The sequence below is a fragment of the Pholis gunnellus genome, assembly GCF_910591455.1.
Source record: "Pholis gunnellus genome assembly, chromosome: 7".
NCBI lineage: Eukaryota > Metazoa > Chordata > Actinopteri > Perciformes > Pholidae > Pholis > Pholis gunnellus.
The window spans coordinates 4,831,177-4,849,936 of record NC_136533.1 but is presented as its reverse complement, the minus strand read 5'-3'; the positions used below and the strand labels follow the sequence as shown (position 1 = coordinate 4,849,936).

At 45.8% G+C, this 18,760-nt stretch overlaps 1 protein-coding gene across 1 annotated transcript in view; it reads left to right on the top strand.

Moving 5' to 3' along the window:
* pik3c2a (phosphatidylinositol-4-phosphate 3-kinase, catalytic subunit type 2 alpha) overlaps positions 1 to 18,760 on the top strand; it is a 39,266-nt gene that overhangs the window by 5,697 nt on the left and 14,809 nt on the right. Inside the window, exons 3-12 of the mRNA XM_079162915.1 lie at positions 8,192 to 8,289; positions 8,969 to 9,129; positions 12,414 to 12,534; positions 13,340 to 13,451; positions 13,677 to 13,756; positions 14,183 to 14,246; positions 15,013 to 15,159; positions 15,242 to 15,275; positions 15,538 to 15,778; positions 18,355 to 18,477. Of these exons, the coding sequence (XP_079019041.1) occupies positions 8,192 to 8,289; positions 8,969 to 9,129; positions 12,414 to 12,534; positions 13,340 to 13,451; positions 13,677 to 13,756; positions 14,183 to 14,246; positions 15,013 to 15,159; positions 15,242 to 15,275; positions 15,538 to 15,778; positions 18,355 to 18,477 (1,181 nt within the window). The remainder of the gene's footprint in view (positions 1 to 8,191; positions 8,290 to 8,968; positions 9,130 to 12,413; positions 12,535 to 13,339; positions 13,452 to 13,676; positions 13,757 to 14,182; positions 14,247 to 15,012; positions 15,160 to 15,241; positions 15,276 to 15,537; positions 15,779 to 18,354; positions 18,478 to 18,760) is intronic.

Below are 18,760 nucleotides of genomic sequence, written 5' to 3'. Positions count from 1 at the left end.
TTGTGGGGTTGTTTGCTGATGTCGTCAGACTACTGCAAATCAAGTCTGATCAAACCACAAGCACACAGTTCTGATGAAGCAAATTAACTAACTCCTAATGTGTAAGGTCTTTCCGAACTATTGCTATTTTTGATCACACATATTTGATATCATGGAGAAAAGCTTCATATGTAAGAGTTTTGTCATGCGTTACTTGGGTCCAGTGCCACCCTGTAAAGTCCATTTACTGAGTACAATCTGCCTTTACACAGCATTGACAGCATTATGCATTGCAGAGTAGATTACTGAACAAACCCACAGGACTCTTGCAACATGAGCGAGTGGGGAGCAAAGTTTAGTCAGAACAGACGATGGTGGATCTTCTCTTTCACCCGAAACACCCATCAAAGTCTTTCTTACAACTGCAAGTATTCTCCTCATCCATTCACCAGCACAAGCAGAACATCCTCTTCACTTCTGCTCCCTGTAATTCAGTGTTTTCGCTGCGGTTAGCTTCCCACTGCTTCGCCCCACAATTTCCTCTCAACCGCGTTTTGTGATTAATTTTGCCGTGCAAGTGATCTGATTCCTTGTGATGAATATTTACAGCATTCATTTGGGACAGTGCTGACAGGCAAGTGGCATGGGACCATTGTTGCCTCCACTGCTCCCCCCCCCTTCAACCAAACAACCATCTGTCATTTGGCTGGCAGGTCTGTGTTGAGACGAGACGACCATCTTAGTCAGCAGTAAAACGCATACCGAGGCCGACCAGCCCAACATGAATGTGTCACCATGTGTCTTCCTCTTTATTCAGAGTCAGAGTAACCAGACGTTGTAAATCTTCTGTCGGGAAATGAATGAGTAAAGATATTACGGCACCTCGCAGTTGACCCTGCCTAAGTCCCGCCCCCTTTAGGTAATATTGCGAGCTTGACGATGTCAGGATGGGTCAATGGGTAGAAATATGAACAGTCACACCTAGTATAGTCATGCTTCAGGCATGCACGTCTCTCCCCAAACAGAGTACGAGGAACAAACAATACCGGATTATTAGGATAACTTCCTGCTCATTGTGTTTCTCTGTGTCACCATGACCAAACAATTTGTCTGTGGCATGTTTCAAATTGTTTACTGTACAAAACGTACGGTTATTTCACTTAACGTAGACATTCAACCTGAGCAGCCGAGGGGCAGTTCCAACGTACTGTTCCAGTAGAAGTCCTCGTGTGGGACTCGACAGACATGTAATTTGCGCCTCATCAAAGTCGTCCAGTCTGTACACCCAGCGGAGTCCTCCGGGGTTGAGGAATGTCTCTTATTTGCATATATGTTATGTCTTAAGTTCAAGCCGGCGTTTGCTGGTCAGACAACCGTGTTGTATAACTTGAGCCTTTTTTAGCTCAACATTCTTCACATTATGTCCTTAAACACTTTCACTTTTTTGTATGTTTGCCTGCACCTCTTGTTCCATCTGCTCGCTAGTCAGTCGGCGCCCATGTTGTTATGAACAGGAACAAGTCTGTACAGCTCCCCCGTGCCTCACAGCAGCACCACAATCACCTAAAGCATCGCCCTGATAAGTTGCTCACGGGATAAAGATGCCTTGTTTTTTATATGATGTCGGGATGCCTGAGGCATGCTGGGCTTCAGGATGAGATCCTGTGATGAGGGCAAATAAGACAACAATATCTGCTTCACAATAAAAGACTCCCAGTAGTTTGTGTGTGTGTGGAAAGTGTTTGATACGAAGCAGCTTGAAATGTTCAGTTTGCAGGAGGTTAATCAGAACAATCGGTAGACGTTGAGGTCGATTAGAGGGGCGTGAAAGCAGGAACACAGCAGCGGAACTAGACGTCCAACCACAGAGGCTGTAAATCCAGGAGCTACAAGACCAAATAACAAAGGCTTAACAAACAATCTTCCTCTTAGTTGCCTGCATGGTCGGTTTACAGTGATGACACAGCTCGGTTGAGGGCAGAGCTTAGTCGAGATCTGGCTTTGCTTTCCAAGAAAGACGAACATATCGCAGTCCCCTGAAAATAGTTTGTTGTCTCGCTTCACCTAAAAGAACATATGCTCGCATTTGCATTGCCGCAAAAAAACATCTTTCAAAGCATTTATGTTAGATTGCTGTCTGGTGTTCCTACCATTTCAGAGTGTCTCAGGTGAAATAGAAACTTGCTTGTTAAATGTTATTTTTATTGAACTTCCCAATCGATTAGTATCAGCGATGGTCGTAAACACCCACTTATGTTTTTACAACAGATACAAATAACTCTGCTGCTTCACAAAATGCATCGTAAGCAAATCAGTTGTGCAGAGTTCACGCTACACGACTTAAGCATATCGGCAATCAAGCATAGAAACAGTCTTTGAACTGTTCAAAGACGCAAGCAGACCGGCTCGCCGATGCATCGCGGAGACGTCCCAGATATCTAGCAGGCTAAATATCTGGGATGTCTCTATCGGCTGAGCGACAGCCAATGAGAGTGCAAGACACGGATTGAGGGGAATCCTGGGGTGAGGGTCGCCTGTAACAATAGCAACTTTACCGTATGTGTTGCATGTGCAACTCGGACCAAAGTTGTTGTTGCACTCATAGGAAACAGGCTATGAAGAGCAAAGTCGTGTGTGAACCGATATTAAAGTAAATAATGTTCTGTGGATTGATTGAACAAAAACAATCCTGTCCAGCCCATTGTATTACATCATTTCCTGCGCCACTTCTTGTGTGTGACCGGACATTACCGCTGGTAATAAATCATGTAGTGTGTGACCCCCCCCCCCAGTCATGTAGTGTGAAAACCACAAGGACTTCAAGAATCCCGATTCCATTAGTGTAACTGGAAAGAAACCAAAACAAACCCGGCTTTGTTGCCGGCCGTAACCTCGACAAATGTGGAGAAATTGATCCTGATGACTCTGATTCAGAGTTGCAGAATGTCACATGTTAATGGGGTCAGACTTAGCTTAGCATGTGGTCTAACAGAAGCCTTTTGAGGAATCGCATTTATGAAAAAGAAATAATTCTGAGTTCACCTGGCATTGTCCAAGGCATTTTTCTGTGTCACTAGCAATTATGTGTCCAAAGACGTTTTTTCTTCTCGTTTTTTTTCCCTCCATACCATTATTTCCAAGATGAGTGTTCGGATGGCAGTAAGCCTTGCTTTAGTTGGCCAGACCGCCGTGTAAGATGTGGTGGCGTGGGCAGAAGGGGCAACATGGAACGAATGAGGTTGAACTTGGAGACTTAGTCACACCATCTCTACTGTACGTCTCGTTCTCTTCTTTTAGTCTTCACTGTCTATTAGTTTCCCTCCTTTCGTTCTCATTCTGTGTTCACGATCTCTTCCTTCGTCTCTCGATTAGTTTCTTCACCTCTTGTCTCTCTCTGCTCTTCTTCTGCCCTCCATGTCTCCCTCCTTCCGTTCACCGTGGTGCCCGGCGACTGATCCCTTGCTTTGGCCTTGTGGGTATGAAGCTGTAGGTTCGTGATAATCAGCAGTCAAACAAATAGCTCTAATCTGCGGTCACGCCTCGCAGCACCAGCGCCTGTTCACACTGTTTGCAAAGCACTACTGGAAATGAATGCGTCATTTACCACATGTTGCCATGTCTGGCTTCATAATACTTATCTTCACAATTGTTTCAAGGAGTTCTGCTTGATTCAGTTGGGTTTTTCGGGGAGGGGGGGGGGGGGGGGTTGGTGGAGTAGGTCTTCAAATCCAGAGAGGAAATGGAACGGACGCAACTGTGGACTGAATACAAACCACAAAGCATATACGTATGCAAAGAGGTTGGACTAACTTGGCTATTCATCTGTTGGATTTAGCAGGACCAGTTTTTCAGTAACTCTATACTGATGCGCGTTGTGACTGTGGTTAATGGAGAGAACGATTACGTAAGGAGCCGGATCAAACACTCGGCTGGACTCGGTTTTGAGTGTCCCTGTTAAAACACACCCTGAAGTACTTCTCTCGCTCTTTCATTGCAGACGGTGTGAGCGTGTCTGTGCCTGTTCCTCCCCAATGACCCCGCGGGCTGGTTTTTGTCTGAACTAGCAAACATGTCTCTGCTGTGATTCAAGATCTTGTTGTGTGTGTGTGTTAAACTGAACCATACAGTACGCCAGCATGCACTGTACATGTTTTTGCCAATCAGATCTCTCCTTCCTCTTCCATTTATAGACCCCCAGCAGCTCTTTTACGTCTCTCACACCTCCGTGCCATCCCACTCCAGACGCCGGCCCATTTTCTTTTTATTATCCTCTAATTACACCTTAAGCACGGGTATGAAAGCGTTGTTCCACCGGGCGGATTGCAGGTTTAAAAAATGTTGCAGTTCCTGGTGGTGGCACGGATCCCAGTCAACTGTGTCTCCTAACCTTTGACCTTGTTTACTGGCATAAAAACAGCAGATGCATTGTGGGAGAGTGATTTAGGAAGCAGGTAGAAACCAGATGCCAATGCACATAATAAAACACGTGTTTAAGGAATGAGTCGAACTCTGCAGAGATTTCGGAAATGTCCTCAAATCACAAAATAGTGAATCTATCAGATGCTCTTTGACGGTCAGCCTGCGATTTCAGTCTCTCACAGGAAGGGCGAGCGAGGGAGCCGTCAGTCATTTCCTGATCGAAAGAAGAAGTGGATTTGTTTTCTGAGCAGCTGGTTCCTCCGACGTAAAACCACGGAGCTTCTCTCAGGCACCGATCGATGAAGCTGCATTCGGGCAGAAGTGCCACAAAACTTTTAGCTGACAGTTATGAGCATCAACAAGCCGTTAAAATCAATCTTCATCTCTTCAGTAAGTGCTGGATCAGCACAACGGCACCACTCAGCATTTTTCCCCTCACAAAGTCATGCTGTACAGTGAAGCCTGAGTTCACACTTCTGGGTCATTTACAGTTCGAGTGTCAGATGCATGAATTTAGATTTAAAACAATTATACAAGCTACTGATTTAAGCTACTGTTAACACATGTATTTGTCAGAGAATGGAAGTTTAATACTAAAGTATTTAAGATAAGATAATCTTGTAATGTAATGCCCAGCGTCTTGATTTAAGAACGGGAAGGCTGGTCTGATGTGTGCGATGGCTAGTGAACATGTGAGTGCAGGTGTCCTCTGTGTGGGGTAGTGTTCATTAGGCCGGCACAGAGCGGTGAGGAGGTATCTCGTGTCTAGATGTGTGGTGTAACTCGACACTGACGCCGGGCTTGGAATTACCACCAAGCCATCAGTCACGGCTGTGCTCGTCTCAGCCTTTCAGCTCTGCTACTGTAGTCAGGCTCAAAGTATAGTCAAGCTAACCGCGTTGTAGCTCGTGATGATGATCGTGTGCGTGCACGTGCATCCTTGTTTGCATGCACCAGAACAAGCAAAACCCACAGGAACCCACTCATAACACGGCACATATCATCCTCCGTGGTACTATAGTTAAACCACCTCGTCTGAAGGCTGAAGTGTTTCTATCTTTCCCTGCTGCTCTGAAGCACACTGACACCTTAGATCCCATCTCTAGCCTCAGCTGAAGAGCACATTTTCTAAAATGTTCCAGATTCATGAAATATCCATTAAAAACCCCTCATCAAAACATCATCATTCAATGCGTCTCCTCAGTCAACACCGAGGTTAAGTTACCCAAGACAAACATGAATAGTTGTACCTCTTGGTTCTTTAGTAGAAGCAGGAAGTCACATGTTTCATAATTGATTACGTCTCACTCAGGAGCACAAGGTGTCCAACTAAATGATGGAGGACAGAAACGCCTCTTTTCGCCAAAACAGACAATCTGTCAGGATGGTTATGTCAGAGCTCTCAGCTGGTTTGGAAAGTCTGATCATAGCTCGCCAAAAATCCATCAGTGGAATCCGTCATGATAATGTTGGAAGACGGCGAAAAACCAGCTGGAACCACCGGTTCACATACCACAGTTCACTCTGCATGACCGGCCGCCATCAGTGGTCATAATCTTCCTTTATGTCGTGCCGCGTGTTCTCGGTGTTACAGTCGGTACCGTGACACATCACACAGTTGACAGCGGAGAAAGGATGAAGGGAATTAGTCTGTGTGGGAATAACGTGAAGCCGTTCCCAGGACTTCAGACACCAGGAGCTCTCCGTCCCCGTCCAACTAAATCGATGGAGTGAAACGGAGACGGGCTGTCCCACCGGCGGCCCCGCTGAGTGTGTTTGTGTGTGCGTAGCAGCGTGACCATCGGTTAAAACGGCCTCGTTGGATTATCTGCCCGTGTTTGTTTTCGCCGAAGCGATCTTCACTCCAAACATAAACACTGCGAACGTCTCTTCTTCCTCCCCCCCCCCTCTGTTTTCTGAATCTCTCTCCCTCTGTCCCTCCCCGTCTCTATGTCGCCTCTCTCTGTTTATTGATTTCCCTGTTTTTGTTTTGTTTTCGTTGGTCATCAGCTCCAGAGCGATGTACGCGAATAGTCTTATTGAACCACTAACCGCATTGTTTGAGACAGAGTTTTTGTGCAGGCAGGATGCCAGTCTCCTCTGTGCCTCTTGCTGGGAGATGCAGGTGGTTTGGTGGTTCCAGGCTTGGCCTCCTTTCCAGGCTCCACATTGCTGGCTTTTGAGATTTCTATCTGCTGGTGGTTATGTCAGGTCAGCACTTTTGAGCAGAGCTCCTGGGGCTGCACAGTTATGGTCTACGTGATATCTTCGGATTAATCTGCTGGATGTTGTGATCTTGGTAATTTGGGTTGGCGCTCGTTTTAAGACGTATTTTGGGGGCATTTTGCCTTTTTAGTTGACAGGAAAGGCTTCAACGTGCAACGAACCGAACCGGGTTCATCGTAGTTATATGTTCTTTAGAATGTCAGACATTCTTTGGTTCTAGCGTCTCCAAAGTGAGGCGTTGCTGCTCTTCCTTCTTTTATATAATTGTCAATCGAATAGTTTTTGAGTTTTCGATTGTTGGTCAGACAAATTGAAAAGTCCGGGGCATTTAATACGCCGAATAATTAATACATTTGTCAGAATAATCAAAACTGAACATTATTTTTAAGCTGCAGCCCTAATGTTGTGGCTCCAACATAAATCCATATGATCTTTTTTCACTGTTTTAAAGCTACACTTTCAGGTAGTTTAATAATTCACAACATTAAATGACTTCAAGCATGTCTGAACTGACTGTGATTCCAGAACAGATTAATGTGAGGGCAGGAAAAGATCCCCTCACTGTACTGGGTCCTTTATGCATCTGATGATCTCCAGTGAGAACGTTTAAAACAATTTTTTACGCTCTCATTTCACTGCACATGAAAAATAAGCTGTACCTCCCCCCCCCCCAAGCTCATCAAACAAATAAACTCTTGCTTCAGAATCTCCCAGAGGTCTTTTAAGAGGAGGAATAAACTATTATTATTACTTTCCAAACATTCCCTTTACCCTCGCTCCCCTTTTTCTTCCCTGAGTGATGTCAGAGGCTCAGATTTGCAGGCCGTGACAGAGCACTTTTGCACACAGCCCACAGCCTGGTGCAGGAAGGGGCGGGGCCTGTCACTTCTCATTTCCTGTGCCACAGGAAGCGCATTCCTCAGCCGCTGACAGTAAGACGGCACGAAAAAAAAAGAAAAAGGGGAGAGTGTAACTACAAGTTCCAGGAACCTCTCAGAGTGAATCCTAAGGGGGGTGTGTGTGTGTGTGTGTGTGTGTGTGTGTGTGTGTGTGTGTGTGTGTGTGTGTGTGTGTGTGTGTGTGTGTGTGTGTGTGTGTGTGTGTGTGTGTGTGTGTGTGTGTGTGTGTGTGTGTGTGTGTGTGTGTGTGTGTGTGATGGAGAGACGGCGTTCAGCTCAATTCTTGAAATATTTATGAGTAAAAAAATAGATTTGATAGCAATGTTTTCTCTGCGTATTGCACCACGTTTTCTGGAGTGTATATGTGTTGTTGTTTGTGTCAGAGAGACGGTCTAAATCAGAATTTACACTTGAGAAGATAAACCAGTTCAGGAGATGAAGACCTCTCTGTGTGCTTCTTTGTGTCCCGCCTTTGCCCTTTGCTGACATGTTTATTGGCTCCGGAGGATTCATAGCTCTGAGATGTTTTTAATAACACTGCCCCTTGTTGTCCAGTCAGCCCTGTTAAACTGATGGAATGAGTTCATATGTGTTGCACTATAAAACCCACTGTGTGAGTGAAGCGTGTTACTCACATGTATTCTTCTTTGTGCACGTGTCTCCTGTAGGACAAGGGAAAAGGAAAAGGTTTGGTGAAGAACGCCGCCCTGGAAGAACAGGACGCTCAAAGCCTTGAGGTTGTCGCCTTCTGTGAAGACGTAGCAACGTAAGATCCTCCCTGTTGGGAAGATTCAGCCCTCCTCACGCTATTCTTCACCTTCTTTGCTTGTTTGAGTGCTTTGTAAAATGTTGACATAAATAATGACCTAATATAGATGTACATATAGCAGACTGCAGTTCTACACCTCAATGCCTGTCCAAAGTATCATAGCTAATCCAAAAATGTGTTTGTATGCGAGTGTAAATGCATGCTTACTCATATTCCTGCATATATACACATAATTGCATGTTTGCGTTTGCTGGGCCGGCACAGAGTCTCTCTCTCTCTGCAGCAGTTAGTTTGGGTGGAGTGATGATGAAGCTGCTCTCGGGGAATCCACTTACGTTGAGATAACGGAGTCAACGCCCGCTGTGTCTGCCCGCCTGTTGGTCGCTCCACATAGTCCACGACGAGTAACTTAACCGCTCATGAGAGTGTAAATGAAGAACAATGTCAAAATAGGCAGCTATTTCGACTAGAAATGGCACATTTCAGTTGATTTTACATGTAAATCCCATTTTTATTCAGAAGTCTTGGCCCCCCCCCCCCCTCCCCATCCTCCTTATGATGCATCCAATATTCTCATCCAAGCAGTCTGATGAGGCCGGCTGGCTCTGGCTGCCAAAACACTGGGGGAAAAAATGTTGACTCTTCTCTGTTGTGATTTTCATTTTTCCTCTACTAGTCTGCGCTCCAAATTCCCTCATGGCGACATGTCCACCAACCCCGGCTTCGTCCTGAGCCCCGTCATCACCCAGAGAGACAGCGGGGGGGACGGTAGCTGCTCCGTCAAGGTTTCTATTGAAATCTCAGAATCTCAGCAGCCGGTAACCTTCACCTGTGACGGTAAGTGTCTCTCGCATGTGAACCAGTTCAACAGAGGAAGAGAAGAGCATCTTACGCTGCCCTCGTCCTCTGTATTTTAGAGGTGTTGGACTTGTTTTCTCTCTCTCTAGAATAGACACACAGTTAACGGTAAGAATGGCCCAGTGTTGAGGAATGTATAAAATCAATATGCGGACCATCAAGTCAGCTAAAAATGGAAACCTTGTGCCCACTTTGCCTTTTAAGAGTGAGCGGCTCAGATTGCAGATATGAGAGCTCTGAATGAGGAAATGACATCCGCAGCTGCCAAACTCTTTAACCCCAGGCCCCCCCCCCCCCCCCCCCCCCCCCACACCACCACACCACCACCACCACCTCGTTTCTTCTTTTCTCTTTTTTTCTGTCGTGGGAAGTACACCACGTTCCTTTTCCGCACAAATAAAGGTTTGTCCCCTCACCATGAAGTACCCATGTTGGGACTCTTTGGTTTCCTTCCATGGGTATATTTGGGGAGCTGCTATTGGCTAACCTCCTCGTTATACTCGCACAAAACTACACCCGCCGTGATTGACGTGTCTTTTGGTGCCCCGAAGCCGAGCATACTGGAGGCTTGTCTGCTAGTCCACTGGGCCTTTTTGTTCAGCGTGTTATCCCAACTGTGTGACCAAGTTCACCAGTGTGGCTCCCTGAGGATCAGCACTAGGCCACTAAGTGTGTGCGTGTTGATGTAAGTTTATTGTTTGTATATATCTATATATCTATATCTTGTGTTTTGAATGATGGCCAACCAGAGTCGAGCTCTGAGCGCTCCGCGTTGTGTTTATGTAACGAACTGTCCCACTGACCCCTTCATCACTCTGCATTGCTCGGTTCAACAGCAGCAACCTATAGGAAGTATATTTACGACTTTCCTCGTCCTAAATGTACTCTCCTAGCTTCCTGCGTTGACTCCTGGTTTACCTCTCCTTCCTGCCCCGGGGTCACTTCCTAGATGCGTTTCCTTCTTTCCTAGTACGATGCCTCGTTCGTTGACTTCTTATGTTGTCGGCGGCGTGTTGACCCACATTGTTGGTGTTTGCATTCCTCCGGTTGGGCATTGCTGGAATTTTGCTCTCCGGAACAAAAGGCCTCAGTTCTGCTCAAAGCTTGGATAGAAAGATAGGAGAGAGATAGAGGACAGGAAAGCTGTTCTCCTGCCCTCTTTCTGTTACATCACTTTTGCTGTCCCACACTTCCTAGCTCCTGTGCCTCGCCTCCCTTCCCTCGCGTTACAATATTCTCCTCCACCCTTGTTTCCTAGCAGCCTCTCCTGAAGTCTCTTGAATGTGTCATCACCTCAGAGACTAAACAGATTTACTCAAGACTTAAGACATTTGTCACTCCCCTCCATCTTTTCTTTCTCGCATTCTTTCCCTCACACTTCTGTTTTTCTTTCTGACTTTTTTTCTGCTCTGGAAATGGCTAAATTGTGCAAAAAGATGAGGATGAAACATCTGTTGTTACTGCCTCCAGTGCTGAGAAATGAAGCCAAGTGCCAAAAACTGCAATTCTTAAGATGGCCTGGCTCCAAAACGGAGTCCATCCCCATAGACCTTCATGTTAGGATGCCCATCTGCAGAGCAGAAATAAACATGTTTACAGCCTGGTGCAAAACAACTCACCTGTTTGAATGATATCGAGGCTTTAAGTTGTGCTTAATTAAGGGCATGGCAGCTTAGAGTGACGTCAGGGCCTCATAACGACTCTTCAGAAACCAATGTGTGCCGTCACGGATCCTACGTCCATATTTTATACACTCTGTGGTCACTTCTGGTGTGATTCTGGTGTTGCGTCTTTGACTTTACCCTTCTTTGAGAGCGGGCAGAATGAAAGACAATCGATTGTTCCGGGGCTTCGCCGTGAACTGCTTTGATTCTGGGGATTCCTAACATACTGTGGCTGAAGAGGGGAGATGGAAGGAGTGAGGGAGAGTGAGAGAGTGAGAGAGGGGGAATGCATTAAATAGAAATACAGAAGAGAGGGAAATGCAGAATGCAGTAAGAGTTGGAGCAGAGAAAAATACTGAGGGAGGGAGCGAGGGGAAAGTGAATGTTCTCAAGGACCTGAAACCTGCTCCATAGGTTACCTTTACTAGCTATTGAGCAGTCATTGTGGAAGATTTATTTAACATTACCACTTCACTCCGTAGTCCTTAGACGTGTGTGTTTGTTCATCAATATTTTTGGGTGTGCCCACATGTGACCATGTGTGAAATGGTGAACAGCGTCACGCAAAGGAGGAATTCTCTCCTCCTTTTTAAGTGATGCCCGGCTGGGGAATCCCCTCACCACCTCAGAGCGCACACAAAACGAGGCGTAGCCCGTCTTAATTGCTTTGTCACAAAACACGCATGTATAACCCCGGCGAGCACCGCCGCGGCCACACAGGGCCGTGAAGCTGAAGCTTCTGGTCTCAGTGGTAAAAAGAGACGCGCCATTCCTCTGAAGGGTGGAGGTCTGTTCCCTCCCTGTGTGTCTATATGAACGTCTGTTTAGTAGCCGGAGTGTGTTTCCGAGTGTGAAGTGTCTGTGTCCGTCTGCCCGTGTTTGTGTATCGGCAAGGTTAAGAATGTGCTAAAATCCTCTTTGAAAGTAGCTGAACGGCAGGATAATCTTCTGTGTATCGGGTATCGCTCTCCACCCCGTCCTCCCTCGGCCAGACACATCAGATAACCGAGCATACACAAACTAGAGCTGACCCCCCCCCCCACCCCCTATTTTCACATCGCCCCACAACACACAGCTGTAATTCCTTTGACTCGAGAACAGGTCTGATACCTGAGCCGGTCAAAACACGGCAGGAAGGTTTGCGGTTAGAGTGAAAATCTGATTAAATGTGAGGCCTGGAGTTCAGCTCCCACAGCAGCAAATGAGTGTCTATGTTGAATAAGTCTCGTAAAGATTGTGTGATATTGTGTCATGACATAATTGGCACTTAACCTCTGATCCCTCAAGTGTGTGGGATGTGTTGTTTGGGATGCTCCAAATTCCTCAGTTCTTTGACTTGAACCACCACAAAGCCTCGTCTTGATGCTCCCACTTGTTTTTAGTTTCTTCTAATTGAGGTATAATCTTGTCGTTTTTAAAAGCATTATACCTCATTCTCATTATGTATTCTCTTTTTTTTTTGCTCCCTTCCATCATTCCCTTTCCTTCCATCTCTTATTTCTCTCTTTTCACCAACCGCTGACCCCTCCCTTCTCTCCGGTTCCCTTTCCCCTCCGTCTCCTTCACCACCCACCTCTCCGTCCTCTCCGCCTCCCTCAGTGAGCTCTCCGGTGGAGTTGTTGATCAGTCAGACTCTCTGCTGGGTCCACGATGACCTGGACCAGGTGGACTTCTCCAGCTACCTGCTCAAAGTCTGTGGCCAGGAGGAGGTGCTGCAGAAGTGAGTATACGCCAACAGAAACGTTGAAAAAGAAAAGGTGCATCCCCAAAACTGACTTAGCAGTTTTGTTAATCATGCACAGGGTTATGAATCATGTTAAGCCCTCGGCTCTATCTTTCTACCCCTCTTATCTTGACTTCCACTCAAAAGTCTTGTACAAAAGAGACCCCAAGCTGCCCTCCTTCACCATACCAGGACCTCAAGGCCCACGACACTCACATGTTCACAACAGCATAATGAATCTGTGGTGACTATCACGGCTGGACAGATGAATGTCTTGTATGATAAGTGAAGATGTACTGTAACCAGAATGCCCATAAATCAGAGGTTTGAGGTGTATGTTGCTCTCTTGTTTAACTGCTACTACTGAGGGCCGTTGTATGAAGTGTAAATCAGGATTATTACGGATACTTTGATGCGTTTAACAATGACATCATTGCTTCCCCTGTGATCACAATGAAGACGGCCCTCTCAGGATGAGGCCTAAAGCTGTGCGTCAACTGCCAGACCCCAAATGTAGGTCATGTAGTGAGAGTCCCCGGCCGCACCAGTGGTAACTTGTTCAAACAGTAAAGCCTTTTGTCTGCGAGCTTCTCTCCGACTGCGATCACAGGTTGGTTTCTGATTGGCTGCATTTAAAGCCAACTTTGCACAAGATTGACGACACAAAATATCTAAACTTGAGCAATCTCGGGCAGACGGTTTATCTCCAAAGAATGACATTCCTGACATTATTTCAATAACTGCTCATTGTGATCCTGGACATACGGTACGGTTTTGTTAACCTTGCGTCTCTGTGCCACAGTAAACACAGCTTAGGCAGCCATGAGTACGTCCAGAACTGCAGGAAGTGGGAGAATGAGATCACGTTACAGCTTCTCTCTCACTCCACCATGAGAAGAGACTTGGCCCGCAGCGTAAGTCCCTTCATCCACCTCACATAATGAGCTCTTGTAAACTTTATGGAAGGATTTTTGCTGAACTTTGACATAATACATTTCATGTTGTGCCGCTAAGATTCATTTGCAGCTTTTGTCCCGCTGCTGGAGAGCCAAGACATCGTAATCCTCTTTAATTAAAACGATGATTTATCGCTGAGACTTCGGCACCTGCTTACCTGTCATCTCACTTCTTTTGTTCAGGCGGAAGATGACAACTCTCTGGTAGATTTAGAGAAGCACCTGGGCCAAGTGGAGAGGCCATTTAAGGAGAACATCACCAGGTATGAGGGTCTACCTGTTGGGGAAAATGCTATTTAATTATCTATTATTGTTGAGAAATGATGTAATGAAGAAATATGATTGACTCAGTTTTCCTGGTTTGAGTTAAATGTGTCGCTTTAGTTTAGTTTGCTGAATTGTTGCAGGATTAATTAATACGGAGACTTCTGCAAGTTGTCTTTGTAGTTACAGTATAATCTGTCGTGTATTCTCTCTGTGTGCTGCTTTTTAAATTGCATATACATTTTGTTTTTGTTATTTCTATTATATATATTATCTATATACTAAAACATTTGAAAGACCTAATGGCTGTCTTGAGTTATTTTCAATTAACTTAAGTAAACTTTCTACATTCTGTCCTGATCTGATTCGCTCTAACAACGAGTGAAACTCATCCCTCTCTTCTCTCTCTTTGTGTCGTCTTGCAGACAAGGCCTGGCTGATTATTTAGAAGGCTATCACAACCAAGTCAACATCTGCCTTCAAAATGAGGTACATGTCGTCCCCCCGTGTAGGTCTTCAAGGTCCAATATTTCCCGGTCTTAAATCTGGAAAACATGAAATACTCCATTGTGTTACTGCTGCCATTGTGCTGTGAACTCTTTGCCCGTCCCTCAGTGGGAGTTTGTATACAGTTAAACCAACGACAACATTAACTTTCATATGTAGACCAGCTAGTAATGTCTCCACAGCATCTGCACCGGACTGTGTAGAAAGGTGCTGATTTATATAATTGGATTGTGTGTCGCTGCCCTGTATATCGAGACTCATTTAGCATCTACTATCAAATACTTCACACGTACATGTGAGTATACTACGACATTCCTGGAAGGCAGGCTTTCTAGAAACTGCACATCTGGTTTTCAGCCAGTGTGGGTTTCTGTGGAGTAATTGAATACAGACTGAACCGAAGCTAAATTAACGCTCCGCCCTCGACCCAACTTCAACCTGATAATGGCATCAAGATTTATTTGAGCGTGCCTTGTCCAAACCGAAGCATGTGCAGTAATTGATGTACTTGTAGCACGCAAGCGTGTGTTGTTGTGAGCCTTGTTTGTTGAAAGGTGCACACGCACAGTAGGCTGGCTCCAGTTTGAAATACCGTTTGAGGAATTGTTGGTGGTTGGTCCTCTCACAGAAACCCTGATGTGTGGTTCTTGTGCTAAACAACGTGGTTTTTACTGTTTTAAAGACGGGCACGTTGATGCACTTACAACACACTTGCTGTACCAACCTGCTCTCTACCTCGTGTGTTCAGAGTACCCAGTACAAGACCGTGGACCGGGTGGTGCAGACTTTGAAGAACCTATGCTGTGGCCTGGATGAGGTGGAGACCCGAGCCATTACAGAGGCTGTCAAAAGGCTGCGACACCTCGTCAACTTACCCAGGACTCGCTCACCCAAGGTGGGCATGCCTCACACGTTCACACATGGCATTGTTTGGATGTCTGGATGTTGCTCTAAGACCAACATGTTTTGCTTTGTAGATGGGGTCCACATCATCCGGTCAATCATCAAATGGTAAGTCCTGTACACGGTCACACTCGGCTTTCTCTCATTCAACTAAGCTTTGTTAGTTGCCCATCATGGACAGACTTATTAGGACGTTACTTTGATATATCAGACACGTCTATAATAGTCTTAAGTTATCAAAAGCTTATTAAAACCTATGTGGTTTATTCCGATACCAGTATACATCTTCTAATAACTGTGTTTGCAGTCTCAACAACTACCATGCTATCTCTATGACCTCGCCCTGAATCCCTCACCTGACTCTCGACAGGTCACCCCAGTCCTCTGGAGGAGGGCATGGCCGTACTGACGCAGGCCGTCTACGACCTGGCCAAGCTCTACCTGCGCTCCTTCTGCCCCCCCTCCGCCTCCTTCAGCTCTCCTCCGTTGCCCCATGCTGCGGACGGGGGAGGAGCAGAGGGGAGGAGCAGCAAAGAGGCTTCTGGCACCACAGACCACCTCCAGTTCACTCTGTTCGCATTGCACGGCATCCCGGCCAACTGGGTCAGCAGGTAAAGAGTCTGAGGATGAACCTGCTTCGTCTTTGTTTTTTAGGGACAGTAGAAAACCCTGAAGTGACAGAGATGAATGTCTCAGAGATGACTCTGTCGCTGATGATGCTACTTCTTGCACAACAATGTATCATTGTATAGAGACATCCGAGTACATGAAGCACGCAGTGGGACGTATTTTGCTGCAGAACGTTTGATTTTCACACAAATCTTTCCTCGGCTTATGTGAAATTGTAAGCGTTAGTAGTTGAAGTACTCTTTCCTTTGCTGCGGGATAATTAAAGCCTTTATTCATGCTTTTGATCTCGCATAATCACCCACTTCTTGTGTATTATTAGAGCAACCCACATTTCATTTAATTGCGCTTCTGCAAGATAGGGTTGAAGATGAAGGCAGAGGAAGGCCGTGCAGAAGTCTAATTACCCTGTTTGCTGAGTGCATACAATTAGTGCAACAGCAGCTTAAATTGACAAGCGACTGACAACATGATGGTCAAAAAGCGTGGTTTTGTCTCTGGATTAAGGTTGTATGATAACGGTTTATTGTTAAGCAGCAAGGACCAATGAGAGTGTTTTTTTGTGACCACATTACAGCGTCATAGCAACACAGTCTTGTTGTCTTCCACTAATCAAACGGCTCCGGTGTTGCTCCCCACGTCTTTTTTTTTTTTTTTCCATGCCAGTGTCCAGTTTCACCCCGACTTTATCTCCTGCAAAGTGTCCGGCCCACAGAGAGAGCTGAGACACATTTTCCGTTCCCCAGCTCTGTCACGCGTCAGTGACCAGCATCGGTACATTTGTGACAAGCCCTTCCACGGTTGCATAGGTTTGTCGGGTCGAGAAACGCGAGAAATGACTGTTACTCTTGCTGTAGGAGGGAAATAGAGAGATGAAAGATTTTGAAATTGCACAGGAAGTCTGTGTGACTAGAAAGAAGTTTCAGTGCCTCTGTCATTTTACCTATTGTCATCACAAAGAATCCTCCGCCATAGATTTGACCACATCTGGTCAAGAGTTACGGTTTGATGAAAGATTGATGGCAGTTGAAAATACACAGGAACTCTTGACTGTAAGATGGAGGCAGTTTAAAAACCTGCCACGGTCCCTTCCTTCCATGGTCATTTTGTGGTCGGCCAGCGAGGCCTTCATAGAGAGAGAGAGAGGAACTGCTTAATAACAGGCCTATTTGCTCCAGCACGGCCTCTTCCAGCAGCTATTTTAAGCCGGCACCAAACATTGCTGCAGTGACAGTCATTCCAAAGGCCCCTCCAGAAATATTTAGCTCTTCAGAACCCCAAGGCCAGAGGGACACGGCGAGTACAGTATCCTCCAGCCCAGACGAGTGGCTCGGCATATCTGTCGTGTTGCGGTGTTACTGTAAAGCCTTCTTGGCGTTGTTGTGGCTCGCGTGTCATCCATCTGGAGCCTCGCTGCATGCCGCGGCTTTGCCAGCATATTGAGGCACCGTGACTAGTGGTGGGGCTGCCAACACAGATGGCAGCGAGCTCTGGAGCCAGCCTGTAATAGTGGAAGTGAGTGTTTTGTGTTTTCACTCTCCACTCACATATGTATCTCTAGTAAAAAAACGCGGAGGTTATTTTTGGATGTGTGGTTGAGCAACAGCACTAGATGCTGCTGGAAGTTTCCGATTTTGTTTTATTGCATCAGAAATGGAAATATAAAACACCAAATGTGCATGCGACATTATCTTTAACCGTAATTATTTGAGTTTGTTTTTGTTTTTTTAAATCATGAAAGCATAAAGAGTTAATAATGACAATAAACAGCTGTTTTACTGTATAGTCTTAACGCCTCTGCACCGCCATGGCCCAACACACCTGATTACACCTCCTCTCCGGTCTGTGTGGGTTGACGCATCGAAACACAAGTGCAATTAATAACCTTAATAATGGCTCATTGATATGACTTACTGGGACTTTTCAGTAGAACTGGGGCATCGTTATTGTAATTAGTTCCACCCTGGGCTTCTTCTGGTGAGTCCAAATGAATAGAAAAAGGTTTATTAGCACATGGAGTTATGCGGTCTCATGTGATCCTCGGCATGGCTCCTCCCGTGGTGGAGAAGAAGACTTGTGACAGGAAGTCTGCTGGCTCAAACTCTGGACTAGCTGCAGAAATCTATGTGCGGAAATTGTCAAAGCGGCGCCTGCCCTTGCCCCTCATTAGCACCGCGGAGGTGTCCATGAGGGAGGCCTCATTAACCTGCAGGGAGCAGTAGATCTGAACGTGGTTGTACTGGGCAGCTTCAGGTGTGAAGTTATGCACCTGTGTGACTGTAAAGGAGAGTTGTGATACTCTGTGGTCTTAAAAGCACAGACATGCTCCACCCTCAGAGGTGTTTTCAGGTCTAATCAGAATGACTGAAAGGACCTGTGTGGGAGTCCAATCCTACTAGTACTACAATCAGTGTTATCAGTGGTAGATGGTCCCAAGCTCATGGATTCTAATGTTTTTTTTTGTCAAATCTATGTAAATATCTGACAGAGCCTCTGATCAGCCACATAGTGCTGTCTTAAAGGCACAGTAGCACAACTTATTGTGTTGTTTTTTTTGCAGTTATGAGAAGTACTTCCTGGTGTGTTCTCTCACCCACAATGGCAAGAACCTGTTTAAACCGGTCCAGTCCAAGAGGGTGGGCACATACAAAAGCTTCTTCTACCACATCAAATGGGATGAACTGTGAGTCCATGGCCCCTCTCCTTTCCTTTATTCTCATTTCCTTTCCTCTTCTCTCCTCTCCTCTCATCACGTTTCCTCTCTTGCATTTCCCTAACAACAAAATGCTGTTAGCACTGTACTTTCCTTTTCTCTCCTTTCCCCTTCTTTCGTTTCCTTTATATTAGTTTCTCCTCTCTTCTATTCCTCTTCTCTCCTCTTTGACATATCCCGAGTAACAACAACAAGCTGTTTGCACTGTCCTCTCCTCTTCTATCATTTCCTTTCCTTTTATATTTCTCTCCAC